The sequence below is a fragment of the Mobula birostris genome, chromosome 5, assembly GCF_030028105.1.
Source record: "Mobula birostris isolate sMobBir1 chromosome 5, sMobBir1.hap1, whole genome shotgun sequence".
Taxonomy (NCBI): domain Eukaryota; kingdom Metazoa; phylum Chordata; class Chondrichthyes; order Myliobatiformes; family Myliobatidae; genus Mobula; species Mobula birostris.
The window spans coordinates 135179405-135202265 of NC_092374.1; the positions used below are offsets into that span (position 1 = coordinate 135179405).

General features: G+C 40.5%; 1 protein-coding gene across 1 annotated transcript in view; it reads left to right on the forward strand.

Annotated features, from left to right (window-relative positions):
• Positions 1–22861, forward strand: part of LOC140197333 (cilium assembly protein DZIP1-like) — a 173696-nt gene that overhangs the window by 17635 nt on the left and 133200 nt on the right. The window contains exons 3-5 of the mRNA XM_072257288.1: positions 11270–11354; positions 11992–12098; positions 15672–15830. Coding sequence (XP_072113389.1) covers positions 11270–11354; positions 11992–12098; positions 15672–15830 — 351 coding nt within the window. The remainder of the gene's footprint in view (positions 1–11269; positions 11355–11991; positions 12099–15671; positions 15831–22861) is intronic.

Below are 22861 nucleotides of genomic sequence, written 5' to 3' on the forward strand. Positions count from 1 at the left end.
GTGATATTAAACCTGATTCTGATTCTAAACACTGAAGGGACTGAAGTGAGTGACTCACCTCCTGATACCCTGAGGATTTTGCACCAGCTATGTTGGGTGGTGGGGTGGAGATATGTCTGTACCAAAGGATGTGTAAAGTGCTCCTTCTTTCTGCCAGACAGGAGGTCACCATTGGGCAATGTGTAGCTCGTGTTTAGCTGCCTGATATGGACACATGAAGGCATGAGAGCAGATGGTGCATATTACAACTCCTGGTTATGCGACACTGATGCCAGGCAGACAATCTGAAGAGTATTGATAATGGCTGGGTCACTCGTCGTATAAAGACACTGCCCAGAAGAAGGCAACGGTAGAAAAATTTTCTAAGAACGATCAAAGTCAAGACTATGATTGCCCATATCATATGACATGGCATATAATTAATGAATGAATGAAGTGGTACAAATCAGGAGTATGATTGAACGAGTGCAACAATCAACAACACTCAAAGGCCTACCTTATCCAGGGGAAAAAAGTCTGCTTGATTGGCACCTCATCAACTACCCTACAAATTTATCTCCTCTGCAGCATGTTATGGTTACATTGGGTATTATCTACAACATGCACTAGAGTCATCCACTTAGACCATACCAACGGCACCTCCCAAGCCTATGATCTCTACCATCAAAGAACAATGGTAGCCGATCAATGGGAACATCATTGTTGGCAGTTTCTTCTCCAGTTGCACACTAATCTGACCTGAAAATTTATTGTTCGTCATTTGTCATCTCTGGATGTAAATCTTGGCCAAGCTTACCAAAAGGTACCGTGGGGAGTACCTTCAAAAGGACTGCAGTGATTTTGGGTGACAACTTCTGAAGCAAACTTATGTATGGCATTGGAGCTTTACTTAACAACATAGTCATAATTACAAACCGAGTCGAAAAGGAGACTAAACACACAGCCTTATGATGCATCTTTGCTGATGGTGATTGTGGTGGAGGTATTGTTGTCAATCAAAACTGACCTGGGTTTTGCAAGTGAGGAAATCGAGGATCCAATTGCACAGGAAGGTATTGAGGCCAAGGTCTTGGAGCATATTGATTAGTTTTGAGAGGTTTTGATGGTGTAGATGGCTGAGCTGTAGTTGATAATGTATGCACCTTTGTGGCACAGATGTTCCAGAGTTGAGTGGCATCTACTGTTAACCTCTAGTGATGGTAGACACATTGGAGCAGATCCAAGACACTCCTCATTAAGAAGTTGATTTGTTTCATCACCAATCTCTCAAAGCAATTCATCACAGTGGATGTAAGTGTTACTGAACGATAGACTTTGAGGCAGGCTACCACGTTCTTCTTGGGCACTGGTAAAATTGAACCCTGCTTGGAGCAGGTGGGTACCTCAGACTGCTGAAGTGAGAGGTTAAGGATATCAACTCCAGCCAGTTGAGTGGCGTAGGTAGCATTATCTGGGCCAGGTGCTTTCCATGGGTTCACCCTCCTGCAGGAAGCTCTCATGGCAATCTCAGAGACAGAAATCACAGGGTTGTCGGAGTTGTGGGAGCTTGTGGAGGTGCCTCCCATGTTTTGTCAGTTAAAGCGACCATAAAAGGCATTGACCGCATCTGGGAGTAAAACCTTGTAACGTATTTCACTTAGTTTTACTTTGTAGGATGTGATAGCATTAAAGCCCTGCCACAGCTGTCAAGCATCCTCTATGATTCAAGTTTGCTCTGGAATAGCCAATTTGCATGTGAGATGGCTTTCTGAAGATTGTACCTGGACATCTTACATTTTACTTGGTGGCCTGACCTGAAAGCCACTGATCTAGCCCTCAGCATCTTTGGGCTTCTGATTGAGGAAGACTAAATGATTTTGTGGGTGTGCACTTGTCCATAAGTGACTTTATAAAGTCCGTGACAACAATGGCATATTTGTTCAGGTCCTCCAATGAGTCCTTGAATGTGGCCCGACTTGAAACAATCACATACCCATTCCTCTGCCTCCTGTGACCACCTCTTTGTTGTCCTTACCTCTGGCACCTTGCTCTTTAGCCTCTGCGTTTATGCGGATAGGAGGAGGACAGATTTCCTAAAATGTGGTCTAGGGATGGAATAGGAGCCATTCCTTATTGTAGTGTCACAGTGGTCAAGTGTGGTGGGAACTCTGGTGCTGCAGGCGATATGTTGATGATAATTGGGCAGAGATTATTTCAAACAAGCCTGATTGAAGTCGAAGTCGAAAGGTGTTGGAGTAGGATGGAGTACATCAAGTGCTTGCTTACCATTTCTCTTTGGCTGTAGGTAAGCTGCGGTCAGGATCATGGAGGAGAACTTTCTTGGTAAGTAAAATGGATAGCACTTAATCCTTTGATGTTTCAGGTCGAGAGAGCAGGTGCACGACAAGAGCACTATAAACGAGCATCACCAAAAATTTATCAAGAAACACAGATACCCACATTTACCTTCCTCGAATCAGCAGTCTGGTTCATCAGGTGGGTCAGGAAGCCCTTGAGTCTGACCACTATATCCAGATGTCTGAGGTGAGCCATGTCTGTGAAACAGAGAATGCAGCAGTCCCTCATTTCTCTCTGATTCAGCAATCTTGCTCTTAGGTCCTCGATCTTGTTCTGCGGTGACGGTACATTTGCCAATGAGATGCTGGGTAGAGGAAGTTTGAGTCTGGCTTGGAGTCATTGTGTCCCACCTCTCTTCAGCCATGGTGATTACGCTTCATCTGCTTAAAGGTGCCATACCTGCATACCTGAGAGTAAGGTTCGCCGAGTCCTTGAGGAGATCGTAAGATCACCAGTTTGTTTCAGTCATCTAAAAGTACCTTCCTGAAAGTGAAATTATAGGCTGAAGATTGCAACAATGGTAGTTCAGAAGAAGTGTATCTAGAAGTTTTGTGAGCTGCCTACAAGATGTCACCACGTCTTGCTAGCACCAACTTGAATCACGTGGCAGCAACTCAAAAGCATATCACACCTTCGATGAGCACAAAAGATGAGGCTGTGTATTCTCTCTGATCCCTCTAAATCCCTTATCCTAACTCTATTCTCTAGTCACTTTATTAGCTGCACTTGTACACCTGCTTGTTAACAGTCTGTTAGACACTGAGCAAAGGCCAATAAAAAGAGGCGAGCAGTAAGCTGGGGAGGTCATTGTTAGAGTGGTCAGGCTTAGCTAAGAACAGGTGAAGGCTCTAAGTAAGTTACTAGTTATTATTTTCTCTGCTTTGTCTGTTAGTACATAGCGACTGTGCTGAGAATAGGTCCAGAGCTGGTGGTATGTTATCTGTGTGTGATGTGGGAACTCCGGGAGACTTCCATTTTCCTGGATGACTAGATCTGCACGAAGTGCATTGAGTTGTAGCTCCTTTTAAAATCATGCTAAGGAACTGGAGATGCAGCTGGATGACCTTTGGCTCATATGATAGACTGAGGAGGTGATACATAAGATCTACGAGAAGGTAGTTCCATGAACTGCAGGAGACGGACACTGTATCTAAGTGACTGTCAGCAGAGGGAAAGGGAAAGCAGCCAGTGCATAAACCCCTGTGGCTGTTCCCCTCAATAATACATATGCTACTTTGGATACTGTTGTAAGGGGAGGGCTTACTAAGAGATAGCTGCAGCAAACGGGTATCTGGTACTGAGTTTGGTTCTGTGGCTCAGAAGGGAAGTGGGGGGAGAAGAGGACTGCAGTAGTGATAGGGAATTCCATAGTTACAGTGTTAGAGGAACAGACAGGAGTCTGTGGATGTGAAAGAGACACCTGGATGGTGTGTTGTCTCCCAGGTGCCAGGGTCAACACCCATGCTTATCCTCATCCATAGGTCTTTAAATTGACCTGTGATTGCTGTTCCTGAAGTGCTGTCCACTGAAAAGTTAGTCATATGGTTGGGGTTAACTCCTAAAATGAGGTCTTCCTCTTATCGACGTACTGATTTAAGAAATCATTCTGGATACAGCATATAAATTCTGCCTCATCAAAACCTACTGCATAGACTTTGTTTGGGGGATTGAATTCATCCATAACAACAGTCCTGCAGTTTATTTCTTTACCCCTTTCCGTAATCTGCCTGCTCAAATCAATTCTTCACTGTCCTGGTGGCTTTTGAGGGTATGTGGTACAATTACATCAAAGTGTTTGCACTATTTTTATTGTTAACATCTGCCCATATAGACTCAATTAATGTACTCTCCATTATGTTTTCTCTCTGTAGCTGTGGTATTACCACAGATTAGTAGTGCAATCCTCTTCCTCTTTTACCTCCCTCTCTATCTTTTCTAAAATACTGACACCCTAGGACATTAAGCATAGTCTTCTCTTTTCTTCTTCCCTTTTCCCTTATTCCTCACTTCCCCTTCCCCCATACACAATCCCTCTCATACAGTCTGTCACGCAATCTCTCTCTTAGGTCTCTCACGCAATCTCTCTCTTAGGTCTCTCATGCAATCTCTCTCTTACAGTCTCTCACGCAATCTCTCTCTTACTGTCTCTCATGCAATCTCTCTCTTACAGTCTGTCACGCAATCTGTCTCTCACACAGTCTCTCCTTCCGTCTCCCTTCATCTCCCTCCATCTCAACCAAGTTTCCATAAAGGCCATAACATAGTTACATGTACTGATCCACTAAGTTCATTACCCTCACACTTATTGCTTCTGGCATTAAAATAAGCACACTTCTACTCATACAACCCATTGTTTCTGTTATTTTGTTCCTGCCTGTTCTTCCTTCCAGGTTTGCTGGTCATGACACTTCCTCTCAATCCTGAGAAAGGTAGGTGGCATGACCAGGAATTTTGATCTAGTTTCTGGCTACCAGGCCCCCCGCCCCCCCCCCAAACTAATTTAAAATCCCTCCGAATGGAAGTAGCCAATTTCCTGACCAGAATATTAGTTCCCTTTCATTAACGTATAGTTTGTCCCTCTTGTAAAGCCTTTTTATTCCCCATAAGGTTCCAGTGATCCAAGAATCTGAAAACCTGGCTCTGCAATTCCTTACCCACTCATTTATCTGTTCTATTTCTTTATTCATGCCCAGACTAGCACAAGGAAATATATGTCCCCTCCCATCTCACTGTTCCTTCTACCTAACCAACCATCTGTTCCCGGCACCTCAGGTGTGACCACCTCTCTGAAGCACTTGCCTATGATACTGTCAGCATCACAGCTGATCCTAAGTACATCAAAATCGAGTCCATTTCCTTAATGTGGTCAGCTAGGAGCTACCACTGAATGTACTTCCTACAGGTGAAGTCATCAGGGACTTAGGTATTCTTCTTGCTTGCCTCTGCCTCAAATATCATTACAGCTATTCTAATAGGGTGAGTAATTCTAATGGAAACCATAGAAACATAGAAAACCTGCAGCACAATACAGGCCCTTCGGCCCACAAAGTTGTGCCGAACATGTCCCTACCTTAGAAATCACTAGGGTTACCCATAGCCCTCTATTTTTCTAAGTTCCATGTACCTATCCAAAAGTCTCTAAAAAGACCCTATCGTATCCACCTCCACCACCGTTGCTGGCAGCCCATTCCACACACTCACCACTCTGAGTAAAAAACTTACCCCTGACATCACTTGCTCAATTTCTCTGCTCAGCCTCCTTTCGCTGAAGTCTCTTGAACCAGAGCCTCAGCACATTTACTCAAACACTGCTACTAATTAAGATGGCTGCTCTACCAGAGTCTGCCTCTCTTACATACCTACAAAAACAACTTTTAAAACACAGCTGGCTCCTCTCCTCTGCTGCTCAGGCTGCGGCAGTTGGAAACATAATTTTGAAATTCAGATTCACATTTATATATCATATGTACATTGACTTCTGGACTTTTTTTTAATTTTATTTTTATTTGGATAAGGAATTCACAAATATCATGTACTTTTTTCACACATATAACCTTTTCCATTTTTTTATATGTATAAAACTACAATTATTTATACATTCTTAAGTACACATTGAGATGATATAAAAGGAAAATAAACATTTAAATAGATAATTATGTACTGTGGTAAATCTAACCTATTAGGCTAAGTAATGGAATTAGTTGTTAAGAAAAATGGTAATAATAGTTTCCATATAACCCTTCTGGACCATTTCCACTGGTCCAAAATGTTGTACATAAGCCTATGTATCAACCATTGTAGGTGTTTATATCCTAATTTGTTCATGCTTGCTCCTGCCCGCAGACATAATTATCCAATCCCTATGTACTTATTTACTTAATTTTTTCATTTTTTTATCCCTTTCCCAAATCTTTCCCTTTACTTGTGTTAATTCTCTATTTTCCAAAAGAAAACAAAAAAAACAAACATTTAGACTAGGGGTGCTTACGTTAGCAATATTACTGTGTTGATGAGAAGAGCAGTATAAATCATTAGGAGAGTCATCTAAAGTCTGCTTGCATTGGGATTATATATTCAATCCATTTATTCCAGATTTGATAAAATTTTTCTTTTTGAGTTCTCAGGGAGTAAGTCAACTTTTCGATTTTAAATATTTCCAAGATAATTTCGTACCAATCTTCTAATGTAGGTGGTATTGGATTTAGCCATTTTCTAGTGATTGATTTCTTACTTGCCGCTAAGAGGGCCTGCAGCAACTTTATATCTTCCTTCTGTTCAAGAAACAATACATGCCCCAAATAGAGCGTCTCAAAGTTCAGAGGTATCTGGGACCTAAGTACCCTAACTAATGTTCTATGAATACCTTCCCAAAATAGACTTAATTTAGGGCAATCCCAAAAAATATGAAAATGATTTGCCTCCTTGGAGCCGCACCTTCTCCAACACATCACATTTGTATCTTTATATTTTTCCTGATATGGGGTCTTGAAGTATCTTATAATGTTTTTCCAACAATGTTCTCTCCAAGTCAAAGAATTAGTCGAGGACCATTGAAAGCTGCAGATTTTCCCCCAAGCCTCCTCTGAAAGTACCAACCCTGCTTCTTTCTCCCTCTTCTCTTTAATATACAGTGTATTTACATTTTTAGCATGGGAGAGTGCATTATATAATCGAGAAACTGATTTACTAGGTATTGAACTGCAAGCCGAATTCAGAATCTTGAAAAATTCTAATTCTACTGTTGATAGGTCTGTATATCTACAACTCTGGTTAACATAGTTTCGTACTTGAAGGTACCTAAAAAAGTCATTGTGTTCTAGGCCATGTTTGTCCTGCAGGATTTGGAAACTTTGTAATACTCTTTTATCTATAAATGAGAGGTAGGTTGTAAGACCTTTCTTTATCCATAGCTCAAATCTTTTATCTCCCCTGTTGGGAAGGAATTCGGTATCTTATGCACACCATCTAAAGAGTTTTAACATGTTATTAATTCCACATGAATTAACCACCTTCTGCCATACTTTTAATGTAAGATTTATCCAAGCGTTTTTAAGTTTTTCCAACTGGGCCATCAATTCTTTGTCAGCTATTGAGGCCTGAAGAGGAAAACTGTCAACTAATCCAAATTCTATTTCCTTCCATCTAGCCTTATATTCCCTATTACACCAATATAACAGAGGGGTTATCTGTGAGGCATAAAAATAATTTCTCAGGCAAGGAAGAACCATACCTCCTCCTTCCTTCCCTAACTGTAAGGTGTTATATCGAATTCTAGGTTTCTTTCCTTGCCAAATGAAGCGGGAAATCCATTTGTCCCATTCCCTGAATTGATTATCATCCACCTCCACCGGTAAAGTACGGAAAAGATACAATAACCGAGGAAGAATATTCATTTTTATAGTATTTATCCTTGAATTTAAACTTAAAGAGGGGATAAGATTCCATCTATGCATATCTGCTTTTATCTCTGAGATTAATGGCCCATAATTTACCTATGACAGTGTTGAAAGATCCTTCGGCAGGGTTATTCCTAAATATTTTAATGATTTAGCTTCCCACTTAAGATCATATGTATCTTGCAACTTTTTGGATGGTGTATAATTTAGGGACATAACCTGCATTTTCTTTACATTTATTTTATAACCTGATATTTTCCCAAAGTCATCCAACAGTGTAAACAATCCTATAAATGATTTTTCTGGTTCACTCAGATAGACCAAAACATCATCTGCGAATAACGCCACTTTCTGTTCAATCCCTGCCACCTTGATACCTCTTACGATTTCGCTTTGTCTTATTAGTTGGGCAAGCGCAAAAAGGAGAGGAGAAATTGGGCATCCCTGTCTAGTGCCTCTCTCTAAGATGAAGGAGTCAGAGAGGTCCCCATTTATCTTAATTTGGGTTGTAGGGCTGTCATATAGAGTCCGAATTACTTTAATAAACTTTTCTTGAAAGCCGAATCTTCCTAACACTCTGTATAGGAATGCCCAACTAACCGAATCAAAAGCTTTCTCAGCATCCAATCCTACTACTATTGTCTCTGTCTCGTTCTTATTAACCTGTTCTAATATGTGCAGAGTTCTCCTTATGTTGTCCTGTGTTTGTCTTTGTTGAATAAATCCAGTCTGGTCTAAGTGGATTAGGCCAGGTAAAAGCTTTTCCAATCTGCGCGCTAATATAGATGTAAATAGTTTGTAATCTAAATTAAGAACACTAATTGGCCGATAATTGCCACATTCTAGTTTATCTTTACCCTCTTTAGGAATAACTGAAATAATCGCTTCTCTCCAGGAAGGTGGAGTTTCTCCTCTCTGCAAGATCCAATTAAAGGTGTTAAGTAGTAATGGGGCTAACTGTGTCTTCAGGGACTTGTACCACTTTGAGGTAAACCCATCAGAACCCGGGGACTTTCCAGCCTTTAACCTAGAGATGGCCACGTTCAGTTCTTTGACAGTTACTGGTTCTAATAAACTTTCATTTTGTAAATCTGTAAGTTTAGGTAGATCTAAAAAATTCAATACACTGTCTACATAGGGCTCATTGGGGGCCCGGGGTTGGGAGTACAGCTCTCGATAATATGTTTCAAAACTCTCTTGAATTTTCCCTATTGTACTCGACTTCTGGACTTCTTATCAACCTCCAGGCTTCAATCTGGACCCCTGATCAACCTTTGGGCCTTGATCTTTGGTGTTGACCCAGGACTCATCAATAACGACAAAAGGGAGTGATGAATCGACATATAGGAGGGAGATTGAACATCTGTTGAATGGTGCCACAACAAAAACCTTCCATTCAACATTGGCAAAACCAAAGAGCTGATTGTTGACTACAGGAAGAAGAAACCTGAGGTCCATGAGCCAACCCTCATTAGGGGATCAGAGGTGAAGAGTGTCAGTAACATTAAGTTCCTTGGCGTTGTTGTTTTGGGACCAGTTTGTCCTGGAACCAGCACGCAAGTGCCATTACAAAGAAGGCATGGTAGTGCCTATACTTTAGACGTTTGTGCAGATTCAGGATGTCATATAAAACTTTGACAAACTTCTATAGATGCACAGTAAGAGAATACTGACTGGTGACATCATGACTTGGTATGGGAGCACCAATGCCCAAGAATGAAAACCTACAAAAAGTAGTGGTACCACCCAGTCCATCATAAGAAAAGCCTTCTCCGCCATTCAGCACATCTACAAAGAGCGTTGCCATAAGAAAGCAGCATCCATCAGCAAGGACCCCGAACATCCAGGCCATGCTCTCTTCTTGTTGCTGCTAACAGGAAGGACGTACAGGAGCCTTGGGTTCCACACCACTAGGTTTAGGAACATTTATTTCCCTTCAACCAAAAGGCTGCTGAACCAGCGTCAATAACTTCATTCACCTCAGTGCTTAACTGATTCCACAATTTATGGACTCAGTTTCAAAATCTCTGCAACTTGTGTTCTCAGTATTATTTATTTATTATTATTACCATTTTTCGTATTTGTAGTTTGTCTTTTGTACATTGGCTGTTGTCAGTCATTTCTTGTGTGTAGTGAATTTCTTTGTTCCTATGTGCATACCTGTAAGAAAATTAATCTTCTGACATTTATAGCATGTAATTTGATAATAAATTTACTTTGAATTTTCTGAACCCAAACTCCAGGCATTGACCTCCGAACTCACTGATGATGTGATCCCGAACACTAGGCCTCGAATTCTGGTCGCGCTGATTTGCATATCTAGGACCCCCCACCCTTGCTGGTCTGCCGACTGTCATTGACCACATCCTTGACGCTGGCCTTCAAATGCAGAGCGGAGGTTTAGATTCCAGTCAGTCCCCTAAGTCCCCAGTTTCCTTGTCCCTCCAAACCCTAGCCTGTACTCTAACTCCCCTCTCTGTCCCCAAAGCCATCTTGATGAACCTGAAAAAAAAACTGAGTCTGAGCTGCAACCTCTGGAGACTGCAGCGTGGTGCCATCATGTTGCATCTATGACGCAGAAGAGAAATTTTACCTTGGGGATATAATCTGTATATTGGCTGTATACAGCCTTGGTTATGCCACATTTAGGGGTATTGTATCTAGTTCTGGATGCTGCATTATATACTTGGGAGAAGGTGCAGAGTAAATTCACTACAATCAACAATTTGCAGGGAACTCAAAAAGGTTACACTTGTATTTGGGGAGTGGGAAATGAATTGTTGCTGTTTCAAGTAGAAACTCTGTACCAGTCCTGATGTAAGATATTAAAATGCAATGTTAAGATTTCCTTTCTTGCCTACGGATGCTGCTTAACACATTGATTTCCTCCAGCAGATAATCCCTGCATTTAATATCTCCAAATTCTCCAGGATGTTGCCTGGATTAGAGAGTATTAGCAATGTGGATAGGTTGGGCAAGCTTTTTCTTTTCTGGGGCATCAGAGGCCCGAGAATAGAAATAGATAAAATTATCCGAGGCATACATAGGATAAACAGTCAGAATGCCTCCTCCAGGATGGAAATGTCAAATACCAGAGACCATAGATTTATGGTGAGAGGGGGATAATCTTAAAGATATATAAGGTCATTTTTGTACACAGTATTGGGTGCTTGGAACATGCTGCCAGGGTGGTTGGTACAGACCTATTGAGCTAAATGACCTTTTCATGTGCAATTCTGTTCTATGTTCTATGATTTGGGAAAATCTACCCACAAACAACTTTCAAAGTTCTATCACTGGTGCTCTGCAGTTTGTGCACATTTTTAGAAAGCTTGCAATGCATTGCCACCACAAGAGGGCATACTAGGCTGTATCTTCTGATATTGATTAATGTTTACAATATTCATTTTTTAACTAGATATAAATGTCAGTTTGCTTGAATGAAATATTATTGATTCATAATGAGGAAGTAAATTCACTTGTTGATTAATTTCTTTTTGGTTGGATGCAGTTATGTTTTTCTGTTTTATTAACAGTGCCAATATTGTGACAAAACTTTCATCAACTATTTTTTTATGAAAAGTCACATACTACGTCGACATCCAGATCAAATTGATGTTGGTGAGTGCTCATCATCTTTGACAAGATGCTTGAATTTAGATTAGCATCTACCTTCAAAATTCATATACATTTGTCCAGGCTGGAATGGGAATGAGGGCATTGTTGCGCAAATTACTAGAGTGAACAACTCAAATCTCAACTGATCAGGCGAACTCAAATTTAGTTAATTAAATAACTTGGGATTTTGATAAATGGATAGTTAGAGACATTTTCCCATTTAAGGCGGGAGGGGGGATAGAATGGAGGGAGAAGTTTAAAAGAGACCTGAGGGTTAAGTTTTTCACTGGGGTGGAAACAGTTATAATAGTTAAGAGGCATCTAGTAATAAATGTTATTTTTAGATACGGTATTGTTGCTTGACAAAGATTTTTTCCTGTTATATACTCCAATAAGTAAGCTAATTCTGCCCCCTCCATATTTAATGATTGTTTGTAGCCACCTCAATTGTATTTTCTAAAGTGAGCAGCTTATTTGATTTATTTGATTTCTAAAGGATTTTCATCCTTTCGGATTTTTCTGTTCTTGTGCATGGTCTTTTTGTGTGACTGTATGGAAGTTTTATTTCAAATATTAAAATTACATATGCATTCAAAAATGTTAAGATTTCTTTGTCATAGTGTGATTATTATATTAACAGATCAACAGAAGAAGAAACAATCTGATAAAATACAAGCTGAAATAGATCAATTGAAAAAGCAGCTACAAGACACTCAGTCTCAACTGGAAATTGCAAAGCATTCTCAGGTACACACAATAAACTGCAAATTCTCATCCTGAAGCTGTGGAAGTAGAACTTTAATAATAAAGGGCCAATCACTTTGAAGAGACAATATAACAAGCATAAAAGAGCTAACGACTAATGGAAGAACAAATATGTAGGGGGAGGTATTAAATGGGGAGGGGTAGCATTGCTCATCAGAAAAAAATGTCATGACAATGCTCAGAGAGGATATATGGATGGAACAGAAGAGTAAAAAAGGGATGACCACATTAATGGGACTATATTGCCAACCTCTCAATAGTCAGCAGGATTTAGACATGCAAATTTGTATAGAGATAGCAGATGCTTGCAAGAAAAATAAGGTTGTGATAGTAGGTTGTTTTAACTCTCCACCAATTAAAGTTGGTAATTAATAAAATTAATTAAGTAAATCCTTTCTGCCTACACAATGGTATATCCCTCCACACTCTGCATGTTCATATGTCTAATTAAGATCCTCTTAAATGCCAGTATTTGCCTCCATTGCCACCTCTGGCAACCACCTCTCTATCTCTCCTTGGAACTATAGACCTTTAATCTAAGCAACACCCTGGTGAGTCTCTTCTGCATTTTTTGTCTCTACCACATCCATCCTGTAGTGATAAATATATAGCAGAAATATATATAGTCTAACAAATATTTGTACATCTGCAGCATAACATTCCACCTCTTTACACAATGCCACAGTCTATAAGACAAAACATACTACCCTATACACTTCTAGCACCTCTTTTAGGTCTCTCTGAACACCAGCACTCCTATTTCACTACATGCTCTATTTTCACTGCTGCACCCCTCCCATATCTCTATCAAACGGTTCATATCCCTTGACATGCCATCTTCTATGGAATTTCTATCCCTACCCTTCATCCTTATGGGAACACATTGGCCCTGAACTCTCACTGATTCACTTTTTAAAAGGCTCCCACTTCAAAAATATGGAATTACCTGCAAGTAGCTTCTCCAAATCTGTGTTCAACAGGTCCTATTGAATGTTATTGAGCTTGGTTCATGCATTTAATTTCTGGACTATCCTTACTCTAACAACTTCCCAAAAGAAGGTTGATTTATTCATGTTGGATGCCAGGATGTGGGGTACAAATTACAATGGGAGATAGAAAAGGCATGTAAAAAGGACAAAGTTCCAATAGTCAATATGAAGGTAGATTGGGAAAATCAGGTTCATGTCGGATACCAAGAGAGGGCTTTTGTAGAAAGTCTACAAGATATATTTTTAGAACTGCTTGTGTTTGAACCCACTAGAAAAAAGACATTAATGGATTGTAGTATAATGAATCAGGTTTGATTAGGAAGCTTAGACTAAATGAACACTGAGGAGGCGGTGATCATAATATGATAGAATTCACCTTGCAGTTTGAGAGGGAGAAGATATTCGAGAGTGTCAGGGGTCGAAGTGAGTGTAGTTACTATTACTAAGAAGAAGGTGCTTGGGAAGCTGAAAGGTCTGAAGTCACCTGGACCAGATGGTTCAAACACTGAAGTGCCTATGTGGAGAGTTATGGGACTTTCTGACAGTAACCCATTCTGTTTCCATCCTCTCAGCATTTTACCATGATTGTTATGACTCTGATATTCTTTAGTTTGTAACTCAGCTGTTTGTATTTTAATTCCATTATAATCTAGCAGAGCCTACTGCATTCACCAATTAGTGTAATAAATAAACCAAAAATAATGCCACTTTTAAATATCAATAGACCAGAGTCATTATTTATATCATTGTTACACATTCCATTTTCAGGTTACAAATATTACCTGATCTCCGATGGCCAGTCCTCTCAGTCTTCCTGTGGAGTGCGTGCATTGATGTTGATTGAAGTTTCAGTGCTCTAACATTGAGTTTTTGCCTATTTCTTGTGCAGTCAACCAGGCTAGTGTGAACAAGTAGGCATGCCCACTCTTCAGTGAGCCTAAGTTTCAAACATTTTGTTCCACTTACATTCCACACATGCACTTTGTGTATTTCTGTTTGTTCGTTTAATCAATGCCAGAGTCTATTTGGTTGCTGCCTGACAAATCCAATCATATGAGACATTTACTCATAGAGTTATTCAGCACGGTCCTATGGCCCAACCATCCAGAAAACCAAACTGCCTACGTGGGCTAGTTTTGCTTGGCCTATATCTCGCTAAACTTTTTCTTATCACGTACCTGTCCAGCTGACTTTTAAACGCTGTAATTGTAACGCCTCTACAGCTTCCTGTGGCAGCTCATTTTATATACCCACCACCCTGTGTATGAAATATCTCCTCCCCCCACCTGAAATCTGTGGCTTCCAAGGTTTAGACTCCACTCTCCTGAGTAAAATAATTGACTATTCATTTTATCTATGTCCCTTGTGATTTTATATACCTCTGTAAGTTCACTTCTCAGCATCTTGTTCTCAAAGAAAAGAGCTGCAACCTATCTAGTCTCTCCTTATAGCACAGATCCTCTGGTAACATCAGATGGACATGTTACCTGCAGACACAGTCATCGGGACACCTGATTTCTCTAGAGTTGCCTACGTTGCAGTATGAGAGTATACCACTCTACTGACTACAAACACAGCCCTTTTTAACAAGGAAAATTAAAAATCTAAACTTGCCTGATCTTTTTGCTGTTCACTGCCTGAGTTTCACCAACAGCCACACTTTGACCTCAACAGTAGCACTTTGTTTTCAAGGCTGTTTTTTAAAATGGCCACTCCAAAATAGCTGCTCCACCTTAACCTTGTCATAGAACATAAACAGTACAGCGGAGGACAGGCCTTCTAACTCATAACGATTGTCAAACTCATTAATCCGATGACTGTTAATTAATCTAATCCCATTTAGTCGCAGTCATACAGCACAGAAACAGGTTCTTCAGCCTCATTGGTTGACTGCAGCATCCCCCGCTAGTCCCCGTTGCCCACATTCAGGCATCATCCTCTAAAACTCACCCTCCATATACCTATCCAAATGCCTCTTAAATGTTGCAACTATACACATCTCAACCATTTCCTCTGTTAGCTCATTCCTGGTACTCACTACCCTTGTGAAAAGGAGTTACCTCATGGGTCTTTTTTTTAAATCTCTCCCTCCTTATCTTGTATCTGTGCCCTAGAGAAAAAAGTATGACATTCCACCTTATCCATATACCTCATGATTTTTTTGAACTTCTTTGAGGTCACCGCTCATTCTCCTACGCTCCAAGGAATAAAGATTCAGCATGTCCAACCTGCCCCTATAACTCAGGACCCCTAATCCAGGCTGCCCACTTTCCAGCTTGACAATGTCAAAACTACACAATACTCCAATGCAGTCTCACACACAAAATGTATAACATATATTGTCCCTACTCCCGAACTGCCATGCAAAAATGCGGTTTTGTAATTATGACATTTCTGTAACTCCTTTTTTCTGAGAATTTTCTCTTGTTATTGTGGAGGTGGCGTGGAAGTTGTAAACATGGGTGGATGTGGCTGAGGCTAATTTTATTTCCTTCTGAATTTAACTGAATAAACTTTTAAACCCATTTTGCATTTTAAGCACTTAACATTGCATAATGTATTGTAGGAACATGAAACTAGAATGATGAAAGAAGAAAAAATACAAAGCCTTGAAAGATGGAAGGAGGAAGAAAAAGTTAAATTGAACAGAGAGATGGAGAAAATGAAAGAAATGTTTGTTGAGGTATTTAAAGAAATCACTGAAAAGAATGCTGCATTGGAGACAGTAAGTAACTATCTGTCAATCTATCAATGCAATTACTGTCACTTGTATACTCCTGATTTATGGCTGAAAATAATTCTTGCTCTTACTCTGGATTACTTGACTAAAACAGCTAAATCATTTCTCCTCTATGAAACTACTGTATAAACAGTTTTGATATTATTTAATTTTATTGCTGGTTTGTGAATCTTATTTTCAGATAGTTATTTTATAATGTAACAGCCACTGGATTTCAAAATAAGGTACTGGCATATTGAAACCCAGGGTGATAGACATCGGACACTAAATTGGCTCGGTGGAGGGAGTCAAGAGGGCAGTTGAGGAGGGTTGCTTTTTAGACTTTACGTCAGTGACTTGTGTTGTACTGCAGAGATTGATGCTGGGTTACTGCAGTTGATTATATAAATTAATAATCTGGATACGAATCAAGGTGTCCTGATTAGTAAGTTTGCTGATAACACTAGCAGTAGACCATAAAACAATACAGCACAGGAACAGGCCCTTTGGCTCATGATGTTTTGCTGAACTAATGAAATACCTAATTAAATTCATCTCTTCTTCCTACACATTGTCCTTGCACATTCATGTACCTACTAAGAGCATCCACTACTAACCTTAGCAATGTTTTTCAGATACCCACCACCCTCTGCTTTACATGATCTTATAAGCATCTGTCACGCCTCAGCCTCTGCCACTTCAACCAGGTTTGTCCAGCCTCACCTTGTTACACTTACCTTGTTAACAAGCCAGCACCCTAATGACCTCTTCTGCACCTTTTACAAAACCTCCACATCTTTCCTATAGTGGAGCGACAGATGTGGTCTAACTTGACTTATAAAGTAGCAGCATATTTTCCTTACCCTTGAACTCAGTGCTATGACAATTAAAGGCAAGCATGTCATATGCCTTTTTTTTTTATCACCCTATCAACCTATATTAGCCGGCTGGTGGCGTAGTGGCATCAGCGCTGGACTTCGGGGCGAGAGGTCCCAAGTTCACTCTTGCACACTCTCCATCCGTGCTCGGTTAAGAGCTGGTGATCTCTTTTAAAAAAAACTCACCCAGCAGAAGGCAATGGCAAACCACTGCTGTAACTTGCTTCGTACACGATTTCCCAATATGTCAGAGTGGCGTGGAAGGAAATCGCCTGCTAACCGGAAAATTCCGGATGCCACATACCTTAAATCAAGCTATACATCTACTTTCAGGCAGCTATGGACTTGGATCCTGAGGTCTCTCTATATCTCAATACTGTTAAGGGATTTTCTATTAATAGTGTACTGTCCCTTTAGAGTTGATTTACCAAAGTGCAACACCTCACGTTCGGATGGATTAAACTGTAAGTGCGTTTCTCTGTCCATATCTGCAACTGATCTATATACCGCTGTATCCTTTGGCAATCTCCTACACTATCCACGCCTCCAACAATCTCTAATTTATTTTTGAACTTACTAACCCATTTATCCATATATTCAACTAGACCAATTACGTATTTCACAAATAGCAGAAGTCTCAGAGCCTCAGACCTCTAGCCAGAAAAAGTCCCATTGACATTCCTGTATCTCCTATGATCAAGCCAATACTGAAACTTTTGTTGTACTATTACAGATTGCCAGGTATGATGTCGTAGCCATCACTGAATCATGGCTGAAGGATGGTTGTAGTTGCGAGCTAAATGTCCAAGGTTATGTGTTATATCAGAGGGATAGGAAGGTAGGCAGAGGGGATGGTGTGGCTCTACTGGTAAAGAATAGCATCAAACTAGTAGAAAGATGTGACATAGGATGATAAGATGTTGAATCCTTGTGGGTTGAGTTAAGAAACTGCAAGGATAAAAGGACCTTGATGGCAGTTATATACAGGCCTCCCAACAGTGGCTTGGAGGTGGATCACAGATTACAACAGGAAATAGAAAAGGCGTGTCAAAAGGGCAATGTTATGGTAGTCATGGGAGATTTTAACATGCAGGTCCATTGGGAAAATTAATTGGTAATGGATCTCAAGAGAGTGAATTTGTTGAATGCCTAAGAGATAGCTTTTTGGAGCAGTTTGTCATTGAGCCTACTAGGGAATCAGCTATACTGGATTGGGTGTTATGTAATGAACCGGAGGAGATTAGGGAGCTTAAGGTAAAAGAACCCTTAGGAACCAGTGACCACAATATGATTGAGTTCAACTTGAAATTTAATAGGGAGAAAGTAAAGTCTGATATAGCAGTATTTCAGTGGAGTAAGGGAAATTACAGTGGTATGAGAGAGGAATTGGCCAAAGTAAATTGGAAAGAGCTGCTGGCAGGAATGTCAGCAGAGCAGCAATGGTGTGTGTTTCTGGGAAAAATGAGGAAGATGCAGGACATATGTATTCCAAAAATGAAGAAATACTTAAATGGTAAAATAGTACAACTATGGTTGACAAGGGAAGTCAAAGCTATTGTAAAAGCAAAAGAAAGGGCATAAAACAAAGCAAACATTAGTGGGAAGATAGAGGATTGGGAAGTTTTTAAAAACCTACAGAGAGCAACTAAAAATCATTAGAAAGGAAAAGATGAAATATGAAAACAAGCTAGCAAAAAATATCCAGGTGGACAGTAAAAGTTCTTTCAAGTATGTTACAAGTAAAAGAGAAATGAGAGTGGATATGGGATTGCTAGAAAATGCGGCAGGAGAAATAATAACGGGGGACAAGGAGATGGCTGGTGAACTAAATGAGTATTTTGCATCAGTCTTCACTGTGGAAGAGACCAGCAGTATACCTGATGTTGTAGTGTGTGAAGGAAGAGAAGTGGGTGCAGTTACTGTTACAAGAGAGAAGGTGCTCAAAAAGCTGAGATGCCTAAACATACATAAGTCACCCGGACCAGATGAACTGCACCTTAGGGTTCTGAAAGAGGCTGCGTCAGAGATTGTGATGGCATTGGAAATAATCTTTCAAAAATCATTGGACTCTGGCATGGTGCCAGAGGACTGGAAAATTGCAAATGTCACTCCATTCTTTAAGAAAGGAGGAAGGCAGCAGAAAGGAAATTATAGACCAGTTAGCCTGACCTCAGTGGTTGGGAAGATGTTAGAGTCAATTGTTAAGGAAGAGGTGATTGAGTACCTGGTGGCATAGGACAAGATAGTACAAAGTCAGCATAGTTCCCTTCAGGGAAAATCCTGCCTGACGAACCTGCTGGAATCCTTGAGGAGATTACAAGTAGAATAGATAAAGGGGATACAGTGGATGTTGTATTTGGACTTTCAGAAGGCCTTTGATAAGGTGCCACACATGAGGCTGCTTATCAAGTTAAGAGCCCATGGTATTACAGGAAAGTTACTAACATGGTTAGAGCATTGGCTGATTGGTAGGAGGCAGAGAGTGGGAATATAAGGATCTTTCTCTGGTTGGCTGCCAGCGACTAGTGGTGTTCCGCAGTGGTTGGTGTTGGGACCACTTCTATTTATGCTGTATATAAATGATTTAGCGATGGAATAGGTGGCTTTGTAGCCAAGTTTGCAGATGATACAAAGATTGATGGAGGGGCAGGTAGTGTTGAGGAAACAGGTAGGATGCAGAAGGACTTAGACTGATTAGGAGGATGGGCAAGAAAGTGGCAAATGAAGTACAATGTTGGATAATGCATGATCATGCACTTTGGTGGCAGAAATAAATGTGCAGACTATTTTCTTAACAGAGAGAAAATCCAGGAATCTGAGATGCAGAGGGACTTGGGAGCCCTTGTGCAGAACACTATAAAGGTTAACTTGCTGGTTGAGTCGTTGGTAAGGGAGGCAAATGCCATGTTAGCATTCATTTCAAGAAGTCTAGAATAGAAGAGCAAGGATGTGATGCTGAGGCTTTATAAGGCACTGGTGAGGCTTCACCTTGAGTACTGTGAACAGCTTTGGGCTCCTCATCTTAGAAAAGATGTGCTGGCATTGGAAAGGGTCCAAAGGAGGTTCATAAAGATGATTCCAGGAATGAAAGGGTTATCAAAAGAGGAACGGTTGATGGCTCTGGGTCTGTACTTGCTGAAATTCCGAAGGATGGGAGGGATATTACTGAAACCTTTCAAACGTTGAAAGGCCTAGACACAATAGATGTGGAAAGGATGTTTCCCATGGTGGAAGAGTCTAGGACAAGAGGGCAGAGCCTCAGGATAGAGGGGCACCCTTTCAAAACAGAGATGCGGAGTAATTTCCTTAACCAAAGGGTGGTGAATTTGTGGAATTTATTGCCACATGCAGCTGTGGAGGCCAGATCGCTGGGTGTATTTAAGGCAGAGATTGATAGGTTCTTGAATGGCCATGGCAACAAAGGTTACGGGGAGAAGGCCGGGAACTGGGGTTGAGGAGGAGAAAAAAGGATCAACCGTGATTGAATGGCAGACTCAATGAGACAGGAAGTTGACCAATGTTAGCTACTTGACAATCTTCCATGAAGAGGAGGTGATGATCTTAGAGTAATAAAAAGGAATGACCTAAATTTGACAAAACTTAGCAATTTAGATAAAGAACTGGGTGTATGTAAAGGAAATTAACTAAATATTAGGATAGTATATCAGAAAAATTATGAAGATGTGAACAAGGTATGGTGGTAATAATGATAGGGGATTTTAATGTACGTATAGTCTGGAAAAATCATAAGGGCAGAAGAGGCCTGGATGAAGACTTCATGGAGTACTTTTGGGATAATTTCTTGGAATAGCTTTTCTTTGAAGCCGTCCAGAGAGCAAGCCATACCAGACTTGACATTGTGCAATGAAATAAAGTTTGTTGATAACTTTAAAGTGAATTTGCACAGAGCATGGCAGCAACTATGCCATTATTAAATGTTATACATTCCATTTGAGGGGAGGCTGGATGGTTGGTCTGCAAAACACGGTGGAGGAAGGTTCTTTCTAAATGTAAGAAGAATCTGGATGGGCATTTGAATTGCTATGACATAAAGGGTACAGACAATGCGTTTATAAAATTAAGTACTAAAATTATGGGATTAAGTACTTGTGACTGGTATAGTTTCAGCCAAAGGGATTTTTTTTCTGTTCTGTAAGCATAGTGAGGCTCCATGACTTGCATATAAATTTGAAGTCTGGCAAATTACGGGAGCATGAGAGCAAAGTTAAATGACAAATTAAATCAAGGGACTGATTAATTGAGATGCAATGGGACACATTAAGGAAATCTTCCAGAATACACAGACAGACACATGCCAACAAGAATGGAAAATTCCAAAGGGAAGACTCACTTTCTGTCATTAATTAAAATAATTAAAGATAATATGAAACTTGATCCCTTTGTCCCCATCTGATTTTACTTCTAAATAGGTTCTTACACCTCTGTACTCCCAAGGAGATTAATTTGATCCCAGCTGCCTATAATTGGTACATGACTCATTTTACTTAACCAGAACCTCAATAATTCTTGTCACCCCGTGTTCCCTATTCCTGCCATCCTTAACCTTCGATCTACTAGGAACATGTTGCCCTGACCTCTTGCTATTCACTTTTCCTCCCTCCTGCCAGATATTCACTTACCTGCAGATGCCCTTCCCCATCTACTACCATCAAAATTAGCCAATGTAAGACTTTAATGTTGGCCAATTCGATACTTTTCCATAACTAGAGTCATAGTCATAGAACAATAACAATCTATTCAACCCATCTATTCCATGCTGGACTATTAATCTTCCTAGTTCCATCAACCCACACTGGGACCATAGACTTCCATACCCTTCCCATTCATGTACCTATCCAAATTTCTCCTAGATGTTGAAATCAAGCCCGCATCCACTAGTTATGCTGGCAGCTCCTTCCCTACTCTCACTCTAAATGAAGAAGTTCCCTTTCATGTTTCCTTTAAACATTTCACTTTACACCCTTAACCCATGACCTCTGATTCTAGTCTCACCCAATCTCAGTGGAAAAAGCCTGCCCTTCCTAGCATCATCATCATCATCATTAAGTGCAATGTTGTATGATGTGGGCGATCATTGTCTTTTTCTACACTGGCTTTTTCTGAACAGTATCTTTACAATATGGGTGATAACCAGGACTTGTGATATGCACTAGCTGCTCATACGACCATCCACCACCTCCTCCCATGGCTTCAGGGTGCTGCACCTTGCCCAAGGGTGACCTGTAGGTTAGCGGAGAGAAGGAGTGCCTTACGCTTTCTTTAGTAGAAACAGATTTCCATCCCGCTACCTGACCCCAATCTTTATTCCTTATAATTTTGTATACCTCTATCAAATTTCCCCTCGTTCTTGTAGGCTTTTGGGAATAAAGTTGTAACCTATTCAACCTTTCCCTACAACTCAAGGTCCTCAAGTCCTGACAACACTCTTGTAAATTTTTTCTGCACTTTTCAATCTTATTGGCACGTTTCCTGTAGGTAGATGATCAAATGCTCCAAATTAGGCCTCATCAATGTCTTTTACCAATTAACATACCATCCCAACTTATGTACTGAATACATTGATTTATGAAGGCCAAGGTGCCTAAAGCTTTCTTTACAACCCTATCTATGTGTGAAGCTACTTTCAATGAATTATAGACCTGCATTCCCTGATACCTTTGTTCTATCACACTCCTCAGTGCCTACCATTCCCTGTGTAAGGCATACCCTGGTTGGTCCCGACGAAGGGTCTCGGCCTGAAACGTCGACTGCACCTCTTCCTAGAGATGCTGCCTGGCCTGCTGCGTTCACCAGCAACTTTTATGTGTGTTGCTAAGATCTTCCCCATCTGTTTTTGCTGCACACATGAATTACCATTCTGGCCTTCCAGAGGACCAATTTTGTCTCTTGCAATTCTTTTGCTCTTAATGTTTCTGTATTCTCCTTCACTGTGTCCGCTAGAATAACCTCATGCCTTCTTTTAGCCCTCCTGATTTCTTAAGTGTCCTCTTGCATTTCTTATACACCTAAGCAACTCATTTGTTTCTTCCTGCTCATACCTGCTACACAACTCCTTTTTTCTTTTAACCAGAGCCGCAATATCTCTTGAAAAGCAAGGTTCCCTACACGTGTTATCTTTACCTTTTATTCTGCAGGCAC